This window comes from Mus musculus, chromosome 7 (assembly GCF_000001635.26).
Source record: "Mus musculus strain C57BL/6J chromosome 7, GRCm38.p6 C57BL/6J".
Classification (NCBI taxonomy): Eukaryota; Metazoa; Chordata; class Mammalia; order Rodentia; family Muridae; genus Mus; species Mus musculus.
This window is the reverse complement of record NC_000073.6, coordinates 48,771,101-48,794,361: the sequence shown is the minus strand read 5'-3', so window position 1 is coordinate 48,794,361 and position 23,261 is coordinate 48,771,101. Positions and strand designations below refer to the sequence as shown.

At 43.5% G+C, this 23,261-nt stretch overlaps 1 protein-coding gene across 4 annotated transcripts in view; it reads right to left on the bottom strand.

Annotated features, from left to right (window-relative positions):
- Positions 1 to 5,364, bottom strand: part of Zdhhc13 (zinc finger, DHHC domain containing 13) — a 38,443-nt gene extending 33,079 nt beyond the window's left edge. For 2 of the 4 annotated variants that reach the window (XM_030242580.1, NM_028031.3), the window contains exon 1: positions 5,225 to 5,359. Coding sequence is in view for 1 of the 4 variants with exons in the window: in NM_028031.3 (NP_082307.1) it covers positions 5,225 to 5,251 (27 nt within the window). In the remaining 3 variants the exon portion in view is untranslated. Of the gene's footprint in view, positions 1 to 5,224 lie in introns of all 4 variants that reach the window. The other 2 variants (XM_006540896.4, XM_006540898.4) reach the window with 2 other exon arrangements.
- Positions 5,365 to 23,261: the final 17,897 nt, after the last annotated feature.

Below are 23,261 nucleotides of genomic sequence, written 5' to 3'. Positions count from 1 at the left end.
AATACTTTTTTCAATTAAAAAAAAAAAAGTCAGAGGAGTGAACCTCTTTGAGAAAATATTTTCAATATGTCCAACCTGTGGCCACTAGCCTCATATACTTAAAGACACATATGATGTGGCTGAATATGACCAACAGGACACAGTAAACTTACTTAACACATTGAGATTGTTGGTGATTCTTTTAGGCAACTTTGTAACAATGCTGGGCTATAATATTAAAAGGGCTGCTAGACACCAAACCTGTAAGTTATTGTGGATGCTGGAAAGTGCTTGCTGATAGAAGTCTGATATGGCTGTCTCCAGAGAGGCACTGCCAGAGCCCTGACAAATACAGAGGTGGAAGCTTGCAGCCAACCATTAGACTGAGCTTGAGGGTCCCAGATGGAAGAGTTGGAGAAGGAACTGAAAAGGCCAGACCTCCTGGAGCTCCTGGGGACTGGACCACCAACCAAAGAATACACATGGAGTGACCCATGGTGCTAGCCATACATGTGGCAGAGGATGGCCTAGTTGGACATCAGTGAGAGAAGAGACCCTTGGGCCTGAGGGTGTTCGATGCCCCAGTGTAAGGGAATGCCAGGGTGGGAGGACAAGAGTGGGTGGGTGGGTGAGCACCCTCAAAGAGGCGGGGGTGGGGTAGGGTGGGGTGGAGTCTGGGGTAGGGAGTTTCCGAAAGGGGAGAACTGGGAAGGGGAAAACATTTGAAATGTAAATAAATAAAATAGCCAATCCAAAAAAAAAAAAAAAAAAAAAAAGCTGCTAGAGCCTCAGGGGCTTCTCTGTATAAATGAGAAGGCAGAGAATATACATGTAACAGGTTGAGGTGGCTCAAGGTGAGAACAGATTTCAAGAGAGAAATAAGCTAAGCAGGGAAGAAGTGTGTGTGTATAAGGGCTGAAGCTTAAGATTTGGGATCCTTAAAGTTTGCAATGTTTCCTAAAAACAAAAAGACATTGTTGGCATATATTCTAAATAAAAAAATTAAAAGAACGTATCCTATACAAGCATGTACAGATAAACTCTACAAGGTTAGAAAAACGCAGACTGTCTATGAAAAGCTCAACTGAAACATATAAATGCACACAGATATATACAAACATTAAGCATGAGGAACGCAGTGGTTATTGGAAGATATGACAAAGCAGTGTCAACAATATTTTGAGGAGTAAAGGAGACTTCTTGATACTATAGAGCTAATTATATAAGAAGATTTAACACTGGATGTATACAGAAGTCAAATGTTTAAATTCATGAAGTAAAAAACAGACAGAACTGAAAAAAGAAATCAGTTCACAATTATAGGGATTACAACACTTCTTTCACTTATTGTAGTATGAGAAGACACAATATAACACAGGATAGACAAAACAAAAACAAAAACAACCAAAAACAATCTGGGAACTTGAAAGAGACTTTAAAAGAGCACTATCCATCAATTTAGTCAACTGTTAGCACAACAGATGTACGGTATATTTCATAAGGGTCTTAATTTACATATCCCTAAGGGCAAATGAGGCTGAACACCATTTGAAATGAACACTAGTTGTGCTTATATCTATATGTGCTAATCTTCTATGACGTTTCTGTTCAAGCCTTTGCCACCCTCTCTTTTTGATCCAGGGTCTCACATCTAGCCTCTAACTTGTGATCTTCCTGCTTCAGCTTCCTAAGAGCTGGGCTAACAGTCATGTGCTAACATGTCCACCCGCTATTTTTCATCTGTGCCTTTTGGCCTTGTGCTCAATTCCAGGAATTACCCATGAAATCTCAATTATTGTAGCTACTGAGGAAAGTTCTAGCACTCATGCTGCCAAAAGATCCCTTTCTTGCTTCTTGAGTGAATTACATTGCTCATGGAGTTCTGTCTACAGGAATGTCCTCTTCTGGGGCTCAAATCTGTAAGAGGGGCAAACCAGAGGTGACAAAGGTAAATTATCTGCTGGGTTTGTGGAGCTTGATTTCTGGTTGTCTTTAATATGATTTCCCATTTACTTTTCCAGGGTCCTTCAGGAGATGTTTTAAAGTCTGCCAGACTTCATATCTACATTCAATGGGAGAGAGAGGTGTGCTTCTATCCCTTCATCTCACCCAGAACGAGAGCCATAATGCTCTTTTGAATAGATTTGTTCAGATCTATCTGCTGAATAAGCAAACACAGAATCATATAAAGTCAAAACTAACAGGTACTTAGCTACATTAAAAGGAAAGTAAGAACTTTTTAGGATTCTCTGTATCATAGTAAATATGAACTATTCAGATGGAAGAAAACTGGTTCTACATAGTCTATGATTCTGATCCATTTGGTTTTCTCTGGTCCACCTAAGATTCCAGTTAACAAATATTCAAGGGACCAGGATACCATGTTTTGTTTTGTTTTGTTTTTTTCTAAAATACATGGGTTGTTGGGGAGAAGGAGAAAAAAAGGAAAGACATATATAAGCTAAATACTTCTCCACAGGGAAGAAAAGGGTCAAAATTGAACATTATAATTGAAGCATAAAGTTACATCAGTGGCAGTTTTTATATCAGTCCCCAGTTTTTCTTATTTTCAAGATCAAGAGGTGAAGGTCTATGTCACTTTCTCTTGACTCTAAGCTCTGTGAACTGCTTCACTAATAAAATATTGTAGAAACATGGCTGTGTCCATTTGTAAGCCTAGGCTTTAGAAACTGGCAGCTTCCTCTTCCTGTCTCTTAAGACACATTTCTTTTGGAATCCAGCTACCATGCTGTGCAGAAGACCAGGTTATCTGTTGAGAGTCAGCATCAACTGCCAGATCTTCGAGGAAAAACACTCCTAGATAATACCAGTCCTAGCTAGCGACTTACAACTAGCTTATGAGTCTTTCCTGCTGAGGCTCTAGACACAATGGAACAGGGAGACAAACCAACCTGAACCAGTCTTCAGATTTCTGAAGCACCGATCCATGAGTTAACAATGGCTGTTTTCCATGCCATCATGCTTTTGAGCATGCTCAACAGAGCATCTTTAAGCTATACAGTAATTATGATGCAATCAAATTATTTTTAAAATAGTAAGCGTTCATGAAGATACAGTGGATTCTAAAGGAAAAACATGATCTGGAAAACTCTGGCAAGGGAGGTGTGACAGAAAACCATTAAACTTTGTCACAATATTAACAGAAGTATCAGAGTTAAGTTTCTAAATTCACTAGTGGGTGAACACTAGTGTTAGATTCTTTTTTTTTTTTTTTTTTAATGCTTGACACAAAGCAATGATTAATGCATCTGATACAAATCACTACCTTCATGGTACTTATGCTCAGCAGAGGAGAGAGCAAGCGCATCATCAGGATCAACAGCTTATTGCATGATATTAAATGCCGGGGAGAAATATGAACCCAGGAGGGGGGCCAGGGAGTGATATCGTTAGTGATGACAATAAGAAAGGCCTGCATTTTTAAGTATAAGGGCATCAAAATGCTACACTGTGGTGAGATTTGTCTGAAGATATTATAGAAGTGGAGGAATAAGCCACATCAATACTCAGGAGTGACTTCAGACAGAGCACTCCTGATAAAACAAGGAAGTAATATGGCCTGCAGCCCGGTGTACCTGGGAGTTTCTTGAGCAAACAAAAACTGTAAAAGGTGAGGTATTAAGCATAACTGAGATCCAGGCAGGCTAGGAAAATTCTGACAAAGCAAAACAAAACAAAACAAAACAAAACAAAACAAAAAGACCTATCGGCACTAAGAAGCAAATTCAACAACAGGGATGCTTTGTCTGTTTTGTTCATGAAGAATAGAGCCCAATTTCCGGGACACATTTACAACACATTTACTGGATGGATGAATGGAATCTCGGCTTTGCCACTCAGCTGCTCTCTAGCGTGTGACTAGATTGTCTTGAGTGTCCGTTCTCACTTTTAAAATTAGAAATAATTACTCTTACCTAGCTCACAAGTGAGTAGTGAAGACCAAGACTGGGAGATTTCTAAGAAGGGTAAGCTAGCTCTTCACGTTATAACTGAAGAAAGCAGCCATGGCAACTATCATTAACAACAGTCTATCTTGCCCCACCAACCTCAACCTCTAAAATCATCCTCTCCCTTCTGATGTCATGGAACCTGAGCTGGGTTATTTCCCTCTTAGCATGGAGGAGTAAAGCTAAGCTCTCACAGGCTTTTATTAATGAGTGACAGTAATTAAGAAATGAGGCCTACTCTTACTGACGTTTGAGCCTGAGAAAAATAATGAGAGACTGTTTCATGTAAAGAGTCTATGTTCTTTCATAGTAATTCAGGCTCCCTGCACATCATTTTTCATTTCTTTTAAAATGCAAGAACTCCCAATAAAAACACCTCAGCATGTTATTTTCCACTTAAACCTACACCAAACTGGTTGAAGAAGAAAAATAGAGAGCTATGAAGAACACTCTTGGGATTGGGGAATTTTTTTTTTTTTAAAGAGTCCAAGCAATGTGACAACCTCAAACTGCTTGAAAAAAAAAAATCAATCTACTTCTAGCATAACTTGAATTAGAGACTGTGTCAGTTTACTCTCCTGTAGATGGGGATTTCTTTTGCTTAAAAACTTTGAAGCTGGGATAAAAAGGTGCACATAAATGCATGTAGCACACGCTAAACATTTGCTAGGATTGAAGAAGCCTGAAAATATTAAGTTGTAATCTATTCAATGCCAGTTATAAGTCTTTAGAGTAGTCACAATCAAAAGGGACAAATTCTTAGTTCTCTTGGCTTTTATAGCTTCCCCTTTGGCCTCCTCTGTCCTCTGGGACTAATCTAGCCCTTCTCAGAATAGAATCCTTGGGGATTTTGCAGATGGTACCACGGAGCGCCCTTCCTCCTGCCTCCACAGCCTTGATGCTTTCAAGGAGTAGGAAGGATGTGGGTAGCAACAAGAGCTAAGACAAGGTGGAGAGAAGGCGGCAGCCTAGGCGCTAGGGCTGATAATTTCTCAACAGAATCTCTCAGACTCCAGGCTAAGGTCTAAGGCTGGCTGTGCTATCTGAGGTGTGTCACCTGACACCTTACAGGTTCCAGCCGACTTAGGCACCGGTGCGTGACGCCCAGCCGCCGAATGGAGGCGACAGGAGGGCCCGGCCTCGCTCTGCGGCCACCGCAAAGGACAAGCAGCATCTTTCTTAGTGTGGCCAAGGCCCAGATCCTGCTGTCCTCGCGGAACCGCCTCACCTGGCCGCGGCTTACGTCCCCACCGCCGCCCACGTCCAGCCGCGCTCACCTGCGAGCCCAGGCCCGGGCCCTCCATCACGACCCGCGCCCGCTCGGCCGCGGCTCCAGCGCAAAGTGGCGGCCGCGGCTCTCCAAGCACGCCTCAGCCGCCTCTCGCCCACTTCCGGCTCGCGCTCCGCCCTCCTAACTGCGCGCATCCTAGGGCTGTCAATCCGCCACGAGAAGCCAATCCCCGATCTCTCTCTCACGGGGGCGGGACTTTCTCACCTCTAGAGAACTGCCGGTCATCCCCGCCCCCTGCCCCGCCCCCGCTATGTTCTTTCCTTCAGCCCCACCCTTGGCACCACTTAGGGTTCCCACTCAGAAGGCTCTACAGGTGCAGGTTCAGGCTGTTGTTATTCCAACGTCCCCGAGTGGGCTACCCCAAAGCTAGCTGTCCTTGTGGAGTTCTCTCCCTCACCTCAATCTTCTCAACTGTGAGTCAAGAACAAACTTCATGTAAGCGTTTGGAAAATTAACTGAGGAAAAGTATTTACAGTCCCACAGCAGGGGTTTTGGCAGATGAAGAGCATCCTGCCTCATGGACAACCTCACAGATGTTAGCTGTTCTAGGCATTGGGAGTTCCTAACTGCTGCTCTTCAGTCATGTGCTCTTGAGCAAGATACTTTTAGCATCAGGGCCTGGTTCCTCATAGAAAGCAGAAGATGTGAGCGGTGGTAAAGGCACTTGCCAACAAGTGTTACGACCTGAGTTTGTTCTCCTGGATCATGGTGGGAAGGGAAAAGTCTTGATGCTTTCCACTGATTCTTACACACACACACACACACACACACACACACACACACACACACACACACAGCTCGTTCACCATGCCACCTCCACACACAAGTAAATTAATAAATGAAACAAAAATACGTTTTAACAAAAAAGAAAGCAGAAAATATGAGAGTTCCACAGGGAGGGTGGAGATATAACTGAATAAGCCTCTCCAGTCCCTTTTGGTAGACTGCATGGAGGAGAGGGCATATAAGTCTTGCACACATTGGTGGGCTATGAAACAAGAATACTCTTGGTTCTTACCAGTGGGGAGCTCTCTCCTACCTCAGTGTCCAGAAAACAATAGGGCTTTCCTGAGCCTGGACTCAACTCCGTTCTTTGTGATAATTCCTTGATGTGTCTGTTACCAAGCCCAGCTTGGTTAGATCCTTAGAGGCTAAGTCAGAATTAATATTGTGACTCTATGAAACCATGAAATAAGTGTCTGGAAATAAAGTGCTGGGTTACCCATGAAAAAATATTACCCTGAAACAGTAAAATTATAAGTGTATTATTATGGTCAGTGGCCCTACTTATTGGGCACACCATAGATTACCCATAAAGCCTACACCCACTGAAGATGGGAAACACTGTGTTTGTCTAGGAACTCCCAGTGCCCAGAACAGCACCGAGACCTAGAAACTATTTACCATAATTACAGTGACTAGATGGGTGGATGTACGAATGTGTCATCAACTTTTATGATGCTACGCAGAGCAAACTGAGTGACAAATCGAAGGATGGGCAAGTGACTTCCTCCAGAGCAAGAGGAAAGGCAGGTGGTTTGGATAACATAGGATGAAGCCTGGGGAGGCTCTCCAAGATGAGAGATCCTTGTAATGTAGTCACTGCCTGATCATTACCTAATCTGGTGTCTGTTTATTGATCACTTAGCGTGCATTAGCAACTGTACTGGTGCTCTGCATACGTTATATCTAATCCATGGGATGGTTTTAGCTGATTCCATAAATTCCCAATTTGCTTAATGCTTGGCAGAGAGAGGGTTCAATATCATTTCTTTTATTAGTTAGTGCTTTGGCCAATGTAATTTGGTTCTTTCCTCTTATTAAGGTGCCGTGGAACTCTAGGGAGGCTTGAAATCTCTCCCATGTTTTTGTTTTGATGTCCTATCATACTGGAAGAGTCTGCACTGAATAATTTCTGACACCCCTCTTCTTAGCCAGGCTCCGGAATCCACTCTGCTCCTTAGTTTTATCCCTCCAACAAGCTACTCGAAGTTAAGATAAGCACATCTGTGTCTAATTCCTCTATGGAAGGGAGCCCAGTGATGCGAAGGGCTGTCGCCATCTCTCACCTTTGAGAATACCTTTGTAGACATGCCCCAGTAGACAAGCATGACTGTGTGTGTGAGCTCCTGAAGCTGCCGGGGCTTGACCCACAGCTTCAGCCTTTAGTGATTTTGTGATCTTCAAAATGCTGCTCTACCTTTGTCCTTTGTCTCTCACCTGTAAGTAGGACACCAACTGATGTTTACTTCATGGTTCTGTTGAAAGAATGAAATGAATCGATGCGTGTGAAGTGTGTAGAGGACAGCTTGGTACACTCTAGGCTTGGTAAATGGGTTAGTTAGTATCATTATAATTGCCACACTCCTCCTCAGGTGGGGGATGAGCATTGGTTGGGACCAGTTGGATGCTATTGTGTCAAGGGGACAGCAAGCCTGGCTTTTAGTTTACACTCTGTGTGTGTGTGTTAGATTTCCAGGATTGCCATAAAAAAAAGCAGTACTGACTGAATGGCCAAAAGGCCGGTGAATTGCTGTCATATAGAGCAGAACGCTAGAAGCCTAAGGTCAAGGAAGGTCTCAGCAGGCTTGGTTTCTTCTGAGGCTGGTCTCCTTAGCTTGTGGATGGTCATGTCCTCCATGTGCCTTCTCAGATCTCCATTGCATGTATCTGTATCTTAATTCCTTCTCCTTGTGTGGACAGGATTTAAACTGGATTTGAGTCCACCCTGACCATACCTTACCCCTATTACCTTATATAAAAAGCCCTATGGGCAAATACAGTTATGGAGGGGAGAGGCAGAGCATTTGTCTGCCCACAACACTGTGATTCTAAGCAAACCATTTCCCCTTTTTGTAGATATCCTCATGTGTATATTTTCATGGAAGCTGAAGCTGAAAGCACTCTTTTATGGTTCCTCTTGGTTTTGATCACGTAGCTCTCCTAAGTAAGATTAATCCTTTTCTTTCTCTCTAATACTCTTACATAGGTGGAACTCTCCTCACCCTGCAAGCACAGATTAACTTTCTCTTGCATACCAGACACTGCTCAGCATTGGGAAAGCATTTGAGCAAGGAAGAGGCCTCTTCTCTTGATTCCCATGGCTTACTGTCTAGCACTAAGAGAAAGATTCTCAAACTAGCTCACCAGTACTCACCTATTAAACTCAGCCTTCTAGTACTCGCAGAGATCATTATCTTTCTTCATGACTATGGGCTATTTGTGAACATCCATTTTTATCTTCCCTTTACCGTGCTTTGTACATCTGGCAAACGGTGAAGCCAAACAAGAAATGTCCAAATATATAAACAGGTAACCAACCACAATGTAAAAATTTGTCTGTAAGGATGATGTCAAAGGTGGCCCAGATCCACAAATCATACTAAGTGCTTTTTTTTTGTTTTACAATGCTGAGAAATTATTTGACTTGAGTATTTCATATTAGGATATCCTAATGTCTGCTGCCACAGTGTCACAGTATCGGTGACTTTATTCTCCTTAAACTTTTGATTCTGGGCTTATTTATTGCTCCTTCTGGCTAGGCCATGGGCATGTTTTTAAGCAGAGGACTGTGATTGTTATCATAGTGGCACCAAAATGTCCTTTGGGAATGTCAAAACAAAGCAAACAGATGGCGATAACAATAAAAACAACAAAGCCCACGCATTCATCTGTGGACAGCTCCTCACACGCACCAGGTAGAAAATGCCAGTGCTCTTTGCCATAGGCTGGAGGCTAGGTCGGGAGGAGTGCTTGCTGAGACAAGTGTTGGCTGGGATCCTGATTTGTGCCAGGTACAGGCTAAGACACTTTTAGAGGCTAAGCGTAGTAGACAATGGTGCCTGCTCTTCTGGTGGCAATAGATAAAGAGGGGCAGAGATGGCACATGCTAAAGGGGAAAAGTTCCAAGAGGCCACGGGGACCCACTTGCCCGGGAGGCAGGGTGTGATAGAGAGTTACCTTCAGAACGTCATGGGACCTGCTCAGAGGTCTTGCTTAATCCTTTGTTTGTTTGACTGTGGACAAGTCTTACTCATAAAAACATTGAAAACCTTTTATTTCATTTGTGAAACATCAAGATCTAGTCATGAGATGTGAGCTATTTTAAACAACACTATGAATGTGTGTGAGGCGGTGGACCGTGAGAGGAAGCCTGGTTAGGTTGAGCTGGGTTGGAAGTCCCAGAGGCCCAAAGGGACAGCAGGAGCTTCTCCTGTTTCTGACACCAGGCCCCCTATCACATAACCACAGCTCCCCATAGGGAGAGTTATGACCATCAGTCAGGTAGGGGCATAGCGCCCAAGTCCCTCCACATGTAGATGAGGCATTCCTAACATCTCAGACCAAGCCAATAGGAAGCACCTGCTGTCAAACCCCATGCCACCCCAAAACTGTAAATAAGATCCTATCCAGAAGGAATCAAAGGTATGTGAGAATTACTCTATTGCCTGAGAGCATGTGTCCTATAAGAGCTGTAACACTTCCTGGGAAGAGAATGCTTTCTCTGCTTGAAGTTCCCTTGCACCTCGCTCACTAGCCAGTGGTTGCACTTCTCCCTCCCTGCTCCTTTCCCCTTCGTTTGAAAGCTCTCACCGGGCCAGGCCAGAGATCTCTGTAGGTAGCATCTGGTGCACAGACTGGCAAATGTGTGCCGAGTTAGGAGCCCATGTGTGGTTTATATTTTATGTGCTAAATTAGCCAGAACCATGTATGTGGGTAATCATGGGTGTGTGTGGGAATGTGTGGTTGTATGTGCACTCATGCAAGTGTATATGTGTCTGTGTCTATCTGTGTATAGGAGAGACAGAGATCACTGGGAGGAGAATAACAGACACAAAATATTCTACTATGGGCATTAAATCTACCTTGACTGATGGAGCTACGGCAAGACTCCCATCTCTACCTTTTAAATACATGATCATCACTGAGCATTGTTTGTGTACCCAGCTTCTCAGTCTAGGTGCTTCTCAAAGACACTTAAATATCCTCTCCTTGGGAGTGACCTTCCCAGATTCATAGGCCAGGTTAAGATGCCCCATTAAACATACTAATAGCACCGTCTAATGCTTCCATTACGGCCTTGATAGAACATTAGGGCTTATTGCATTCACATTTAGAACATCTGTCTTTCTTACATACGGTGAGCAGTTTTGTGAGCACAGAACCTGACTTGTCTCAACATAGACTTATTCCCAACACACGAAACAGTACAGGGCCCAGGGGAGCTGCTCACCCTTCAGTTGTTGAGTGCAAAAATAGATACCAGTCATTTTTTTTTTGTTTGTTTATATCTCTGGCAGCTAGCACAATTTCCAGGTGCTCAAAACATTGATCTGCATTAAAGAATCCCAACTCTGGCTCTACAGCTTGCAAATCACATTACTCCCACTTTGCCACTTTGGTTTAGGTTTAAACAAGACTATGGGCCAAGCAGAGCATGGACCAGCACCTCCCCTATGGCCTTGGAGTTATGCACCTCAGTGGGACAATCATTTGTGTAAGAACATCCAGCAAGACAATATCAAAGAGTTAAAACTAAGAATAGTCAGTGATGAGGGCAGCGCCATTTCCTACTAGTAGTGCTGGTATCACAGTTACCCGGGAGAATTAAATTCAGAATCTCTGAGTTAGCTTCAAGTTCAAAGCCTTTCAAAACTGTATCCAGGTGCTTTCAGGGACTCCTCAAGCCCACAGCTGCTCTGGAGAATCAAAGTGGGACATAGGTCCCAGAGCTTCACTCTAGGAAGGGCTACCACTCTGAGTTTCTACGTTCTAATCAGTCAAGTGGCAAGAGGAACAGCAACCACTTCACAGGAGACAAATTAAACCAAAGTATGTTCTCTTAGCTCACTGGTTCTCAAGCTTCTGGGACCCTTTAATACAGTTCCGCATGTTGAACTGACCGCCCCCCCCCCTCAGCCACCTACCATAAAATTATTTTTGTTGATACCTCATAACATAAGTTTGCTATTATTATGAAACATAATGTAAGTATCTGTGTTTTCTTGTGCCTTCAGGTGACCCTTGTGAAAGGCTCTTTCAACCCCCAGAGGGGTTGTAACACACAGAGCCACTGTCCTAGAAAATGAGGATAGCTCTGACTGTATAGCATGTCATGGGCCCATGACCTCCTGCTTGCCGGTCACTGAACCTATGCATTTCTATTCAGAATCTTTAAAGAGAGAGAAGCCACTTGGTAGTTATTTATTCAGTGACTTATGGGTTCTCTAGTTACTCATCTATCTTGTCCATGCAGCTGTCTAGAGTGTCTTGTTTCTGCCAGGACCTTCAAGGGTTTTAAGTAGGAACAATCTACAGAAGAGAGAACCTACAGTACACGCAATTCCAAGCACTCAAAGTCATTTACCCCCAAGTCTAAATATACCCAGGACCATTTATCAATGATCTGGGCCACAATGAGTGACTTGTGAATGGAGCTGTGGTCTTTGTAAAGCTCTAGGGCTGGAGCCCCCTTGCCATTTCTTCATGTCTGTGGTCACGATCAAGCCTTGCATGCTATGTGTATATATCCTTTCAACTTCTGCTTCTTCCATGCCATTCACCCCATTTTCTGTCTCTGCACTGTTCTCCCCTTTTTGTAAAGGTAGCAGCCCCTGGTTTAGGTCCCATCCTTGCTCTATGCAAACCCTATTTCCAAGTACAGTCACATTCACAGGCGCGAGGACTTAAGACTCGAGCATCTGTTTTTAGAGGGCAGAGTTCAACCAGCAGTTGAAAGTGAGGGGAGGAAGTGAGATCTCTCCCAATTCCTGTCAGTCTGAGATGCTTGATGTTGGAGTAGTGAGAAATGAGCTGGAAATCAGTCTGAGATGAGAAGTACTTTCACGAGAATGAGGCCAAGACAGAATGTGATAAAGAAGGGCTTAGAGATTATCATGATCTGAATATGCTTGGCCCAGGGAGTGGCACTATTAGGAGGTATGGCCTTGTTGGAGTAGGTGGGTCACTAAAGGGGTGGGCTTTGAAACTCTTCTTCTAACCATGTGGGAGCCAGTCTCCTGCTTGCCTCTGGATCAAGAGGTAGAACTCTCAGCTCCTCCAGCCCATGCCTGCCCAGACTCTGCCACGTGCCTTGATGATAATGGACTGAACTTCTGAACCTGTAAGCCAGCCCCAATTAAATGTTGTCCTTTATAAAAGTTGCCTTAGTCACAGTGTCTCTTCACAGCAATGGAAACCCTAACAGAGACAGATACCCAAGAGACAGTAAAGACCACTGGGATCCTGGAGGTAAAGGAAACAAAAATATCAGAAAATTGGGTGAAATGGATTTTCCTATCTTGGCCAAGTATAAACTGTGCGAGTCACAAGGATCCAGAGTCAACTTCTCACACCATCTAGGAGAGTAGAAAAATAATTAATATTCAGAGGGAAGAGAGCAAGACCAAGATGGGAAGAACAAATGAGAGGGAGAGGGGAAAACAAAGACTGAGGGGGGGCTGGGACCTGGATGACTGTCACCTCTGCCCCACAGCACAGCACTCTGCAGTGTGCTTGCCTCTCTGTATTATACCTGTCTGTCACTGCCTCCAGTCAGTGACCAGGAGAGCCCAGATCTCAATAAATAATTGCTGGTGGAAGGTGTAAAGAGTGGCAGAAACTCTACCCTAAAGACATGGTCGAGGAGGAAGAGTGGAGAAAGATATATACTCTAGAAGTTAACCCGCAGATCCATTTTGAAGAGCTGCTTAGGTCCCTGTCCCTAAAAGTTGAGTTAGGAGAAGAATGGCTTACCTTCCTCCTTTGCTTCAGGAAGCTGCAGGCTTCGGGTGGAAGTTCATTGTACAGGTGCTAACATCGGTCATCTGATGAGCTCAACTGTCTGGAAGCTTCATATAACATAACCATGAAGAGCTCACAGGGCTAGTCTGTCCCCAGGGTAGAACAGTTCAGAACAGAGAAAGATAACTGTGTCACTGGGATGGCCTGAATGGAGGACACTAGAAGCCAGGCTTCCAGTTGAGATCAGAGCTGAGCCACGTCACAGACCCATAGAGTATCTTTTCCTGGGTCATTTTCCTTCTCCCTTAGAGACGCAGAAATTAAACCTGGTAAAGAAGTTGTGCTGGGCAAAGGAAGAAGCATTGGGCAAGAATCCCAATGTCCTTCAAATATACACCAGCCATCACCGGCACAGGGCCTTGGACAAGACACTCAGTCTCTGATCTTAAATTTCCTTTCTTGCAAAATGAATCTGTGGATGAAGCATACCTGAGTGCATTTTGCAACATGGTACCACGCGAAATCTCCCCGTGTTGTTCAACTTATGGACCAGACAAGAAAAAAAAAAAAAGAAAGAAAGAAAGAAAGAAAAAGAAAATTATCAGCTACAAGGCCAAGATAGTTTGGTCCCAGCCCCAAACACCCATGGGAGGTTGTTCTCCAGTGAAGGACAAGATGGAGTCCTGTGTCTGAAAGAGAGAAACACTTCCATGATGCTACTTTGGGCAGAATCTGGGGTGAGGAACCCATGAGGAAAGCGAAAGGAAGTGCTCAAGGAACACCTCTAGAAGCCTGAGCATTCTGTCCTGACTTCCTTCAGGTAGATCACTGTACTATGAGGAAGATATAAAAACTGGTGAAAGCATTCCCAAATAAGCAGAAGTATCCTAACTGTATAAAAACGAATTCTTTTAAGCAATAAGGATGAAACTAAGAATTCTGGGAAGTCCTGGGTAGGTTAGAACAGTTACAGATACATAGATGTTTACAAAAATCATCAACACAAAATTGATCATTTTTTAAACTAATGGGTAATTTTGATTTACAGGTTTATTTATTTGTTGTCTATTTTATTTTGAGGAGTCAGTTTGCCAGCTGGGAATAACTCAGAATCATAAATCAGGCTTACAAGGATCTAAATTCAGGGAATGGAGTAAGCAGAGCTCAGGAAGTAATATAAGGGCAAATGTGATACCACGATGGGTAGTCCCTCCCATCAAGGTTATAAAGACTGGAGTTCTATCCCTGGGAAACACATGGTTTTTCACATGGAGGGAAAGAACTGACTTCTGCAAGTTGCTCTCTGATTTTTCAAATGTGTGTTGTGGCATGGCTCCTAAAATCAGTCAATTCATCAATCAAGAAATATAAAAAAATCTTAAAAATAAGAAATAATTTCATATTTATATGGCCATCAAAAGTCCTGTACCCAGAGCTTACAAGGTGGTTCAACAGGTAAGAGAGTTTGCTGTATAAGGGAGATGATCTGAGTTCAATTCCTAAATGTGGAAAAGGAGAAGCAGCTCCACAAAGTTGCACTGTGGTCTCTACATAGGCACTACAGCAACAAACACACACATTCATCTGCACACACACACACACACACACACACACACACACACATGCACACTCACATGCACACATGCATGCTTAGTTGCTCACTAATAACAAATTTAAAAACATGTGCTAGAGGTCCTCTACTCTTGTGTTCTGTGTGTCAGGTTTCTTTTACTCTGTCACATCCAGTAGAAGCTATCATTGTTATGTCCAGAACACGTATAGCAAAGCATGTATACTCTACCATCCGTCTTTTCAGTTACATTTAAGCGGATCTCTATATCACTATTGGTTCTCTTTGTCTTCAAATGTTCTGTGAACATTTTCAATGAAGTTTCTCTTTTACAGTGAAGCCTACTGATAATTGAAAGAATGATGGCACCACCCCTTTCCAGTGTGTTGTCTTCTGGTTAAACATCTTCAGTCGTCTCAGCCATCCTTCAGTTGTTATGGAGACGAAGTGATGGGGACTACTGAGCTGGGAGACAGATGGAGCTAGCTCTTCACTGGACTCTTGCCCAGGAGCTGGGTCTCCTTAGCCAAGTCACAGGTCTGCTCCTATTTTGTGAGGGTTTCTAGAAGCCTAAATGAAAGAACCATATGGCATGGTATGATACTTGGGAATGAGTGCTTTGGGTGGTTGGTGGCGCCAGAATCATGATTGGATTAAGAATATGTTAGTTGAAATTACTTCTTTTTCAGGAGGCTTCTACATAAAAAAGGAATGGTATTGAAACTTCTGTGAATGAAAAAAAAAAAAAAAACAAAAAACAAAAAACTGTGGCTATGTGACCTGGCCAGGATGAACAACAGGAGTACTAGAGTAAAATGAGAAAATATGAGTCTTGGAGGCCAAAGGAGTCTGTGAAGTGAGGATGACAGAGCTTCCCACCTTCCAGGTGACTGGCATTGTAGGAACAAATTGTATGGTATCTGTGATTTGCAGAGTGAACACTCCCCTTGTTCCCAGCTACCTTGGGCTTCCCCACATTCATGTTTACATGTTGTATTATAGACACATGTACACTCCACATTGTAGAAAGGAATACACATGTACATGTGATTACTAACCTACTAAACATCAACAGAATGAGGAAAGAAGAAAGAGATGGTAACTGGAGAAACATAGACTTCACACGTTTCAGAAACATGGCTGATCACCTGACTAGCTCTCAAATGATTGATTGCCTTAGCTCCCTGCCTCCCCCCTCAACATAACCTGTCACCTAGAGATTAGATGGAAGATAGTTTTCTAGGATGCGAATCTACTTGTTCTTGCATTGCTAACTTTCTGAATAAAGCATAAAAGATTCAATTTCTGTCTCTGTTCGTTGGCATCTGAGTGACAGGCAGCAGTGAACTTGGGCACTCTAGTTACATGATCACAATTTGTCAATGTCTGTTTCTTCCCGTAGACAGTAAGTCACTGTGCTGGGGAAGTGTTGATTCTGTCTATCAGTGCTTCCTGTCCATGGAAACGGGCCCGCCCTTCATCCTCAGTGGTTTCAGGACACTGCCATTCACATTCAGTACACGTCTGTTGTGAGCACTGGGCCAAGTCCATTGTCAGCCTGAATAATGATGATTCTCTATGCCTTTGTGGTCTAAGCAAAGCCATTCAGACTCCTACCACTCAGCTAACTCTCAAGGCTCTTGAACAGGCAAGTTTTTTTCTTTTGAATAATGAATTTTGAGAATACAAGCTCGGGACAAAATTGATTTAGCTAGTATATTTTGTGGGCCTAAATATTATTTTAGTTGTGGGAGGCCTCATCATGTCAACATATATACCTCTTTAGATATTTTCAACTCAGCGAATTTAACAGAGGTAAATGGTTATGTGGTATTAAAGGGGCTGAGAGGAAAACCAAGACTGGGTTGATGTCAAGCTTTGTACTTGTGGGGTTGGGGGGTGGGGGAGGGAAGCTGTCACCCGTAAGGCTGAGAGATGAAAGGCTGGAAGCCATGTTGGCAGATCTTGAGCCTCAGGAGAAAAAGCTTGGGTTGGACTTTCAGACACAGAGTTTTCCCAGAGGCACCAGGGCTGGGGCTGCAGAGAGCACTACAAACTGTGGGAGAACAGCTGAGGCTCTGAGGAGGTAGCTTCACATAAAGATGCTAGAAGTACCCAAAATGTCTGTTGTTCCCCACTTCTGTGGAAGGGAGGCTAGAGAAGTCCTCAGCTTTATTCTTGGAGAAAACCTCTTCTCTCCTCCCTTATTCAAGTTCCACCAGAGCCATATTGGCAAAGACTCTTAGAAGGCTATTTAGTAAGAAAGTATGGGGGTTGCCTGAAGTTCTACAGTCTGAGCTTCCTCAAAACCTGAAATCAGGCAAAAGACCATCCAATGTGCAACATGCTAGGGCTTGATCTAGGGTCTGGGATAACAGTAGACAAGACTGTTTATATCTAAAACAGATATAAACCTGTTGTCTAGCAGTTGTGAGATGGACATTACAAAGACAGCCCACATTCGAAGAAGTTAATGTGGCATTATGTAAGGGAGTGGTTTTTAACCTGTAGGTCACTACCACTTTGGGGTCATCTAAGATCATTCAGAAAATACAGATTACGACTCAGAACAGTAGCGAAATTACAGTGATAAAGTAGCAATGAAAATAATTTTATGACTGGGGGTTACCACATCGTGAGGGACCTTATTAAAGGGTCACAGCATTAGGAAGGATGAGAACCACTGATGCAAGGTATCATTTGATCTCACTTTCAAGAAACTGACAGGAGTTGGAGGTTACTTGTCTAAAAGTGAAACTGATTATTGGCTTGTTACCTGGGCTGGACTGTGATGATTAATTGCTTAGTGAAATAGTAATCTATACATGGCTCTAAACTTATTTTTAAGATGTAGATAACATTTAAAACTCTAAGCCTTTTGCCATATGTGGTGTGGATAGGCTTCATCCAATCAGTTGAAGGACTTAAGAGCGAAGATTGAGTTTCCCCCTCCCAAACAGAACACATTTCTCTCTCTTCAGCTAGCAACGTCGCAATTCTAACTTTTGGATTCCAGACGGTGATATCAGTTCTTACCCAGATCTCTTTCCAGCCTGCGACTTGTGTTCGGCTTTCAGATATGTCATTCCAAAACTACGTGAGCCAGTCCCTTAAAAACCTACCGACTATGGCCTCATGAACCAATGTATGTATCGCTATCAACTATCTACCTGTCTTTCATCTTCCTGTTCATCTTCTAGTTGTGTATAGATTAATCACCTATCATCGACCCAGTCCTTCCTATTGAGTCTTTTCCCCTGGAGAGTCATGACTGTTCCAGAGCAGGAGGAGATGGGTTTCCAGCCCAAGTTCTCCCCACATACAAACAAAAAGCCATGGAGAGCTTGTCAGTGCAAACTATACTGTGAAGTCTGACAAAAGAGTGGTGTTCCTAGAGGTGGGTTCAGTCAGCCCTCAGCGGCCTTCTGTAGAAGGCTGTTGGTGCAAGTTACACACATACTTGGCCATTTGCGCTCTCTCTCTCTCTCTCTCTCTCTCTCTCTCTCTCTCTCTCTCTCTCTCTCTCTGCTCCTCTCTCTTCCCCCCTCTCATGTTCATGTGTGTGTACCTATGTGTGGAGACAAGAGATCAATCCTGAATACTGTTTTTCAGCTGCCACCCACCTTCTCTTTTGAGACAGGGCCTCTTCATTGGCTTGGATCTCATGGATTAGACTGTGCTGGGTGGCAAGAGTCTCAGGCCCCAGTGATCCACCTGTCTCCAGCTCCTCAGCATTCAGGTTACAGCATGAACAGCTATACTTGGCTTTTTAATGTAGGGTCTGGGCATTGGAGGGTCTTCCTGTTCACACAGCAAACACTGAGCCAACAGATCTATCTACCTAGCCTGCTCCCTATTGTTTTAAACTGTAGTATTTTCATTCCAGAAAGTTACAAATACTTCGGGGAGAAAATAAAACAAAAATAATATAGAATGCCTTCATCATCTATTGACAAATTGGAAGGTTATTTCTTTATTAAGAAAACAAGCTTTGGGTCTTCTATTAAGGACATGGGGTCCAATGTAAGGTTCTGGACTGGTTAACTTGTCAAGTGATCTTTAAAAAGTATATGCCTACTTTAAACTTTACTTCCTGGATATTTTAGAGATCTAGTCAAGGAAGTAGCTTACTTGGCTCCACCCACTTCTCCTATTTCCACCCCCATACTCTGTCACTACCAGGAAAGTGGAACTTCCTCTCTAGGTTACCTTTCTTCCCAGGAAGCCTCAGGTTTCTTTATGTCCCCCTTTAGGGTTCTGGGTGCCTCTTTATTATTGAATTATTGCAATAATATTGCAAAGACTTCACTTTGAGATGAATAACCCCAGGGCCGAGAGAGTCTTCTTGGCAGGCTAGTGTATTCATTTGCTTCTCTGTTGGGATAACCACCATAAACATAAAGAAAATATAAGGAAAGGGTTCATTTTATTATATAGCTTATGGTGGCCCGTCATGAAGAATTCCATGCAATACTGCGGTGTACTGGCTTGCTCTCCATGGCTCACTCTTTTACTCTCTCTCTCTCTCTCTCTCTCTCTCTCTCTCTCTCTCTCTTTTGGAGACAGGGTTTCTCTGTGTATCCCTGGTTGTCCTGTACTAGATTTGTAGACCAGGCTGACATTGAATTCACAGAGATCCTCCTGCCTCTACTTCCTGAGTGCTGGGATTAAAGGCATGTGCTACCATGCCTGGTCCACTCATTTTTAAAAATACAACTGGGGGGCTGGAGAGATGGCTCAGTGGTTAAGAACACTGACTGCTTTTCCAGAGGTCCTGAGTTCAATTCCCAGCAACCACATGGTGGCTCACATCTGTAATGGGATCCGATGCCCTGAGGATTGTGACAGTTTACTCACATACATAAAAAATAGACAAAATTAAAAAAAAAAAACCATGGTTACCTTTACCACCTAAAATACAACCCAATACCACCTGACCAGTAGTGGCACCTCTCACTGTGGCCTGGAGTGACACCACCTGCAATGGGCCCTCTGACATCAATCATCACTAGAAAAAAATTCCTCAAAGTTTGACTACAGGCCCATTAGATAGAGGGATTTTTTTTCAGTTGAACTTCCCTTTTCCCAGATTATCCCAGTTTGTAATCAAGTTGACAAAGGGGCCACACCAGTACAACTAGACTTTCATTGGTAAACATAGAACAAATTATCTTCCTTTTCTCTGTTTTGTCCTGACCGTGAGTCACTGGGAATATGTGCTCCTGTCCTACTTTGCCTGGTATTTGTGCATGCCCAGTTCAGACACAGTTAAAAGCTCAACTGCCACTGGAGTTGTGAAAGTCAGGAGACAGTATCAGCTTTCCTTTATAGAAATTCAGTATCAGCTTTCCTTACAAGAGAAGCCAGACTTAATACCTCTTCAAGTATAAAGTTTAGCCCATTGCAATCTTACTCCTCCTGGACCACTGTGACCATCTCAGCACTTTCTCTGAATGCAGAAAATGGGATGTTCCATGGAGACAGGCAGACCCCAAAGGGGAGAATGGGAGGCTGAATAAAGTATGCAAAGCTGGCCTCCTAAACTCTTTTACAAGGTAAGTCACCTTTATATTTGAGATGAGGTGAGAGAGGCGGATGGAGGCTCGGGAGACAGAAATTAGAGAGGCGTGTTATTATAGGCTTCCTCCACAAGGAAGGATGAAGCCAGGGAGAGGAAAATTACCAGAACTGTTTGAGTAAATGAACGAATCAGCGAGTAACACGGGTGCTGATCAGCCTTCGCTGGCCATTTGCTGTGGAGACTGGATTCTGCATGCTGTAACCGTCATCATCATCGGCATGTCTCCAAGTAGGATAGCCTCAGCTAAATGCACTGTACTGCCTGGAATAGCTAAGGCGACACACTAAGAAAGTCACTGTTGTTTTCAGGTTAAAAAAAAAACTGCAAAAGCAGCTGCTGATATATGTCATTCAGTTTCAAAAGTGGAACACTTATCTGTTTGCCGGATAATTTTTCTTTGCTCAGGTTGGAGGGGTTGGGCTTGTTGGGATGGTTAGAGAAGTTGTATGAAGTCTTGCCTCAAGTGAGTTTCCTGTAGGGGTTCCCTATGGAGACAGCAGTGATTTGAGGTTATGTTAGGCCAGAGAAGATTTGCCTTGACTGAGGACTGTAGCTGTCCTGCTTCCTTCCCTGTGTTTAAGTGCCCCAACTCAAGAGGAACCTCATTTTCCAACAGTAATCCAGTAGTAAAACAGTAGGGCCTGGTAGAGAGAGGCCAGGATCTCATAAACACCAGCTATAGATTAACTTGACCCAGCAGGTGTTTCAGGAAGCTAGAGCTGGGGCACTGCCAGGCTCTGACGAGGAGTGTTGCCCATATACGTGATGTCCGGAAAGGCAGTGTGGCAGATCAAAAGTTAAAGGCCAGGAGTCGGGCATTTATTTGTTTGTCATTTGAGGCAGGATAGTCTAGGTAGCCTAGACTGGCCTTGGACAAGCTTGTGATCTGCCTGAGCGCCTGAGTTACAGGTGGGGGTCATCACTACAGGGTTTAACGCAAACATTTTATTTCATGTTAGTTCATTATAGTCCATCTATCTAATGTAGGTCTTCTGAGAATTAGGCTCTTCACCAGTGAAGTCAGGTGAGGAATGTTAAACACGTTCCAGAATCTCTTCCACTACAAACCACCAGACCCCAGGCACCTCTACCCTTGTGGAATCTTCATTGAGTAAAAAGTTTTCTTTTGAAAAATATGGTTCCATACCCTCTGTGTCTTCCTGCAGCAGATATTGTATTCTGAGTGTGATAGGTGAAGAATATTAATAAAGCACAGGGCACACTGACTTGAGATCTAATATTTGCACCGTGGTTTTCCATGATGGACGTCTCCGAGATCCTGGTTATTAGCATCCCAGGCCTCTCCACATCATATTCCACGATGTCCCCAGACACATGGCTCCAGGAATACCTCATTGTGAAGAATTCTGCTTCTCATAATGACTTTCTGCCCTAATTGTGACCAAAAGGCGAGGAGCTGATATTGGTTGGTTCATTGTCTCTATTCTGCTGGCCTTGGACTTTCTGCCTGTGGAATGATTTTATAGCACACCTAAGCTCTGCCTCACTTGCCAGCTTCTTCCCAGAGGAGAGAACAAAACAATAATATGCAGCCCTGACACCTTCAGAAACAAAGACAAAGTGTGTGCTACGGTGCAGAGACAAAGTCTTTCTCTTCAGAAAGTTCCATTAGCTTAACCTGCTGTCATTGTATCCATGAGCTGAAGTAAATGCTGGACAAAACACTGTACTGACAGGATATGGACCAAGTGGGTTAATCATTGATATAGGTGGAGTAATATGTCTATGGTATGCATTAATAAGCTCTATATTATATTTAATATATCTGCTTATAATAGAGACCTTTAAAATTTTACAATTTAATTTAATCTTAAAAAATTTATTTATTCAACTTACATCCAAGTATCAGACCTCCCTCTTCTCCCAGTATTCCTTCACACAGATCCCCCCTCCCCTCTGAGAAGGGAGAGTCCCCCTGGGTATCAGCCCCCCTCCTCATCAAGTCACTGCAGGACTGTGCACATCCTCTTCCATGTAGGACAGACAAGGTGGCCTGACCCAGTTAGGGAAATGGAATCCACAGGTAGGCAACAGACTAAGGGACAACCCCGGCTCCATTATTGGGGGACCCACATGAAGACCAAGCTGCACATCTGCTACATATGTTCAGGGAGACTATGCCCAGCCCATTCTTACTCTTTGGTTGGTGATTCAGTCTCTGGAGCCCCCAAGAGTACAGGGTAATGACTCTTGTCTTCCTGTGGAGTCCCTGTCCTCTTTGGGTCTCTTGATCCTTCCCCCAACTCTACCATAAGACTTCATCTAATCTTTGGCTGTGAGTCTCTGCATCTGTATTCATTGGCTGTGGGGTGGAGCCCCTCAGAAGATAGTTATGCTAGACTCTTGTCTGCAAGCATAACAGAATATCATTAATAGTGTCATGGATTGCTTCTTGCCCATGGAATGGGTCTCTATTTGGACCAGTCGTTGGCTGGCCGTCCCCTCCATCTCTGCTCTATCTTTGTCCCTGAACATCTCATAGGCAGGGCATATTTTGGGTCAAAGGTTTTGTGGGTGGACTACCATCCTTATCCCTCCACTGGGAGTCCTGCCAGGCTTCAGGAAGTGGCCAGTTCAGGATCCATAGCCCCTACTGCTAGGAGTCTCAACTAGAGTCACTTCTACAGACACCCTGAGGTCTCCTCTATCCAAGGCCAATAGAAACATTTCTTGTTGGCAATGGAACATGCATGAAAATACATATTAGTGTTGTTCAATGTATATGCATATGTGTATAGGTTTGTTTGTATGTGTGTATATTTTTATTTGGAATGTTTGGAAGAGAAAGGAAATTAGCACTTAATGAGGGTATTAGTTTCCATGATTTCTGTAATAGTTACCACAAACTTGGTATATTAATTTTCTGTAACCAAGTATCTGATAAAAAAACCAACAAATGTCTGTCTGGGCGTACAGATTGAAGATATAGTCCACCATGGTGGGCAGGCATGGAAGAAGGAGCCTGAGGCATCTGGTCACATTCTATTCATAATGAGGAAATACAGATGAAGGTTTGCTCCTTTCTCCCTTTCTATACAGACATGGATCCCTGCCTTTGGGGATGGCACCACTCACATTAAGGGTAGGTCTGCTATCCTCAATTAAATG